Source organism: Palaemon carinicauda, chromosome 30 (assembly GCF_036898095.1).
Source record: "Palaemon carinicauda isolate YSFRI2023 chromosome 30, ASM3689809v2, whole genome shotgun sequence".
NCBI lineage: Eukaryota > Metazoa > Arthropoda > Malacostraca > Decapoda > Palaemonidae > Palaemon > Palaemon carinicauda.
Genome location: NC_090754.1, coordinates 79,757,652 through 79,762,452, shown reverse-complemented (window position 1 = coordinate 79,762,452; position 4,801 = coordinate 79,757,652). Strand labels below are relative to the sequence as shown.

General features: G+C 34.7%; 1 protein-coding gene across 1 annotated transcript in view; it reads right to left on the bottom strand.

The window, feature by feature from the left end:
* Positions 1-741: 741 nt before the first annotated feature.
* Positions 742-4,801, bottom strand: part of LOC137623847 (heme-binding protein 1-like) — a 6,460-nt gene continuing 2,400 nt past the window's right edge. The window contains exons 5-7 of the mRNA XM_068354655.1: positions 4,315-4,489; positions 2,792-2,902; positions 742-861 (exon numbers count right to left, since the gene is read on the bottom strand). Of these exons, the coding sequence (XP_068210756.1) occupies positions 792-861; positions 2,792-2,902; positions 4,315-4,489 (356 nt within the window). The 3' untranslated portion in view covers positions 742-791. The remainder of the gene's footprint in view (positions 862-2,791; positions 2,903-4,314; positions 4,490-4,801) is intronic.

The following is a 4,801-nucleotide window of genomic DNA, read 5'->3' as shown; positions in this document are numbered from 1 at the left end:
TATATATATATATATATATATATATATATATATATATATATATATATATATATATATATATATATATATATATATATATTGAAATCCTGGTGAGAGCAAATAACAACAACAACGATAGTAATAACTGCTCAAGTAAATGAGCATGTGTATCTTCCCCTACCCTCATCCATGCATACACACGCACAGACTTGAAGATACATTAATTAAATATCTTAGTTTTGGTTAATGAATATGAGACCCGGAGGAACATTCAGAGGAAACGCGCAGTTGAATAAGGCAAAAATTTTAGATTGTAAAGTAAAAGAAATAAAGCGTGAAAGAAGGTAGAATGTTCAAAGCGAGTGCAGCAAGGGCTGGGGAGTCGCTGCGAAAGTTAAACTGTAGGTTTTATACCTAGGTTTAGACTCCCCTCTAGAGCTGTCAAATATGCGGCTCCCACCAGACATCCGAAGAAGTTGAAAACTTTCTATTGCTTCAGTTACGTAGATTTGACAATTAACGCAGAATATTACACGTCTTTTATAATCAGGTAGGCTAGTCAAAATGGTCGTAAATATTGTTATGAGCTTCCCGTTTCCTCATATATTTTTCAAAATCAGGTTAATGAAAGATCACAAATGTTGCTTTTATTCAGAGGTAATATATTTTCAAATCTGTAATAAACTTTGGATCAAAATTTGACACAGTACCACATCAGGAATTTTGAATTTACGATTTTTTTTTTCATGTGATTGGTTAACATTTTCCCATTGAACCTTGTTCTCTTTGGGCGGTCTTGATTGGAAGTGCGTCTATGAATACTTCAAGAACCAGACTTCATTGCGTCGACCCCAGAACTTGAGTGGGGCGTCGTAACCAGCCCTGGAATGTAGAATACAGAAGAATTCCTTTTATCATTACTTGGCATATAGGCCTACTTTTAATCTACTTGGAATTCCAGAGATTTTGTTGCTGCTGAGTCTAAAAGTAAACTTTATAGTGAACAAATAATGAGAATTAATGGTCTTTGTCGCCAATGGAGCTATTATGGCACTAATCTTGTCTCGTGTAAAAGTAATAATTGTATGCCTTTTCAGATTTCAGTTACGAAAAATATTCGGAAAAAAAGGCATACGAAACAGGTGATAACAGTATAACAGGCTCAATATGATATTATTATTATTATTATTATTATTATTATTATTATTATTATTATTATTATTATTATTATTATTATTATTATTATTATTAAAAGTCAGGTAAACTTGTTTCCGGTATTAAGCCTATATGTAATTTAATATATCGCCCTACTCTGTTAAGTATTGAAAGGTTCACATTCACATTTTAGGCTTGTGAATGCTAATTTGAACTTGAAATGGATGTGTATTAGCATATTTTCCTTGGTTTAACCTTCATCAAACCCTCCAGGAAAGGACTTTCCAGACAGTTCAATTTTATTTATCTGCTTTATACCAAGTAGCTATTCAGTCTCCTTTTATATATGGAAATTGTATTACTCCAAATCAAATAATTTTGGTGCATATTACTATTATATGCTGCTTATGGCACAAGCTCGACCTTATACTATCTTACTACTGTACTTATCTCAAGCAAACTTTTCTATCTTATATATCTTCCTCTTGTTTTTTCTTTTAATGTATGAAAGCTCTGTTTTAATGTTATTGCTGTTCTTAAAATACTTTCTATTATCCATTACCTCTCTTGTAGTTTATTCATTTCCTTATTTCCTTTTCTCGCTGGGCTATTTCACCCTGCTGGAGCCCATGGGCTTATAGCCTTCTACTTTTCCAACTAAGGTAATAATAATAATAATAATAATAATAATAATAATAATAATAATAATAATAATAATAATAATATCTCTGAAAAGAGTAAAAGACCAAGATGATTAGACCCCAAACATCAAAACATTATTCAGTTTTTTATCACGCCATGGCATTGTCATTAGCCGAAATTGACAGAACAATAATGGTTAAACACTATCGCCGCCATTATTATTATTATCATTATTATTATTATTATTGTTGTTGTTGTTGTTGTTGTTGTTGTTGTTATTATTATTATTATTATTATTACTACTTACTTAATTACTTACTTACCTACTTACTAATCTACAACCAAAGGTGGAAAAGCATGATGCTATAAGCCCAGGTGTCCCAACATGGAAAAATAGCCCAGTGAGGAAAGGAAAGAAAGAAAGATAAAATCTTTTCAGAGCAGTAACAACATTAAAACAAATATTTCCTGCGTAAACTATAAAAACTTTAACAAAACATGAGGAAGAGAAATTAGATAGAATAGTGTTCCCGAGTGTACCCTGAAGCAAGAGAACTCTAACTCAAGACGGTGGAAGACCATAGTACAGAGGCTATGGCACTACCCAAGAGTAGAGAACAATAGTTTGATTTTGGAGAGTCCTTCTAGAAGAGCTGCTTACCATAACTAAAGAGTCTCTTCTACCCTTACTAAGAGGAAAGTTGCCGCTGAACAATTACATTGCAGTAGTTAACCCCTTGGGTGAAGAAGAATTGTTTGGTAATCTCAGAGTTATCATGTGCATGAAGACAGAGGAGAATATGTAAAGAATAGGCCAAACCATTCGGTGTATGTGTAGGCAACGGGAAAGTGAACCGCAATCAGAGGAAAGGACCCAATGTAGTACTATCTGGCCAGTCAAAGGATCCCATAAATCTCTAGCGGTAGTATTTGAACGGGTGGCTGGTGCCCTGACCAATCTACTACCTATAACTAAACTAATCAGTGGACACGTGGCACTATTTTCATATCTTACCAGTACTGGTGATCAAGGGCTACGTGTTCTCCATTGCTAACGATTATAGCAGCTAGCTTCCCTGCTTCCTCCAGCCAGTGCTCTTCGCTTCCAAAGTACCCGCCAACGGTTCTGAAATTCAACAATGAATAGTGTCACATCTTTGAATGCGAGATTATTATTATTATTATTATTATTATTATTATTATTATTATTATTATTATTATTATTATTATTATTATTATTAACTAAGCTACAACCCTAGTTGGAAAAGCAAAATGCTATAAACCCAAGGGCTTCAACAAGGAAAAATAGCCCAGTGAGGAAAGGAAATGAGGAAATAAATAAACGATATAAGATGTAATGAACAATTAAAATAAAATATTTCAAAAACATTAATAACATTAAAACAGATATTTCATACAAAAACTATAAAAAGACATGTCAGCCTAATCAACATAAAAACATCTGCGGCAACATTGAACTTTTGAAGTTCTACTGATTCAACTACCAGGGCATATTGCATAGATAAGAGGTACTATCAATTGGGTCACCAAATGATAGGTGTGTACAAAAATACTCGTTTCCTATCGAAAACCCGCTGAGAATTCACTGAGGATTGGTGAAGTCACATTTTATCACAAAATTCATTATCTAGCTAACTTTATTAGAAACTTTCGAACACTCTTGGGATATTCAGGTCGACTTAGTTTTAGATTTCGATTCCAAACACTAGTACGAAAGCATATCCTGCACGGCATTTAGGTGAGGTATTGTTATAAGCAGCAGTCTCACAACAATCTTATGATATTTTACCCCATTAAAGAAATTATCACAACCTACTGTATATTGGTGATTAGTAAACATTGATCACAATAACCATTAACATCTTCCTCACCACCATTAGCATTGAATAGTTGTAATAAAAATTATGTAGAAACATTCAGCAAACTTTATGTTATGAGCGTACGCACATTAAATCTCACTTGCATGCTTTTCGTTTATGCAATGCACTACGGCTTCTCAGTGATTAAAGTCTTCAGGAATGAACGTGAGGAGTTCTGTGAAGGGTTTGATGTGTGTAGAAGGAGACTGTGAAGGGTTTGAGGTGTGTAGAGAGGAGTCTGTGAAGGGTTTGAGGTGTGTAGAGAGGAGTCTGTGAAGGGTTTGAGGTGTGTAGAAGGGGACTGTGAAGGGTTTGAGGTGTGTAGAAGGAGACTGTGAAGGGTTTGAGGTGTGTAGAGAGGAGTCTGTGAAGGGTTTAAAGTGTGTAGAGATGAGACTGTGAAGAGTTTGAGGTGTGTAGAAAAGTCTGTGAAGGGTTTGATGTGTGTAGAGAGGAGTCTGTGAAGGGTTCAAGGTGTGTAGAGAGGAGATTGTGAAGGGTTTGAGGTGTGTAGAGAGGAGACTGTGAAGGGTTTGAGCTGTCTAGAAAGAAATTTGAAGTGTAGAAAATTAGCCACACACAAAAAGTCGTACCATGTGCGTGCCACTTGCGTAAACCAAGCATGCGTACTGAATTTTGGTGAATGCGTAATACAAACCTTGTGAGGACAACGAGTTCCCGGCGATTTTGGATGAAGATATCTTGATCCACAGGCGTAGGTGGATTGCTCTGGAACTCTTCACCAAGATAGAAGCACATGGTGTACTCCTTATTAGCAGCCTCGATAACCCTGTACTCTGTTGTTACGGGTGCGGTCATGTACACATATGTTCCTGTAAAATTAAATGATCGATTATTTTGTGATCCTCTTTTGTTGTGTTAGGTAATTAAATCTTCCACACATTCGATAAACCGCAGTTCATACTGGGGTAGTTATTATTATTATTATTATTATTATTATTATTACTTACTTACTTACTTACTTACTTACTTACTTACTCGCGAAGCTACAACCCTAGTTGGAAAAGCAGGAAGCTATAAGCAAAGGGGCCCCAACAGGGAAAATAGCATGCACATAAATTTTATTCAGGAGAAGTTAAAGAAATATTATATATATATATATATATATATATATATATATATAT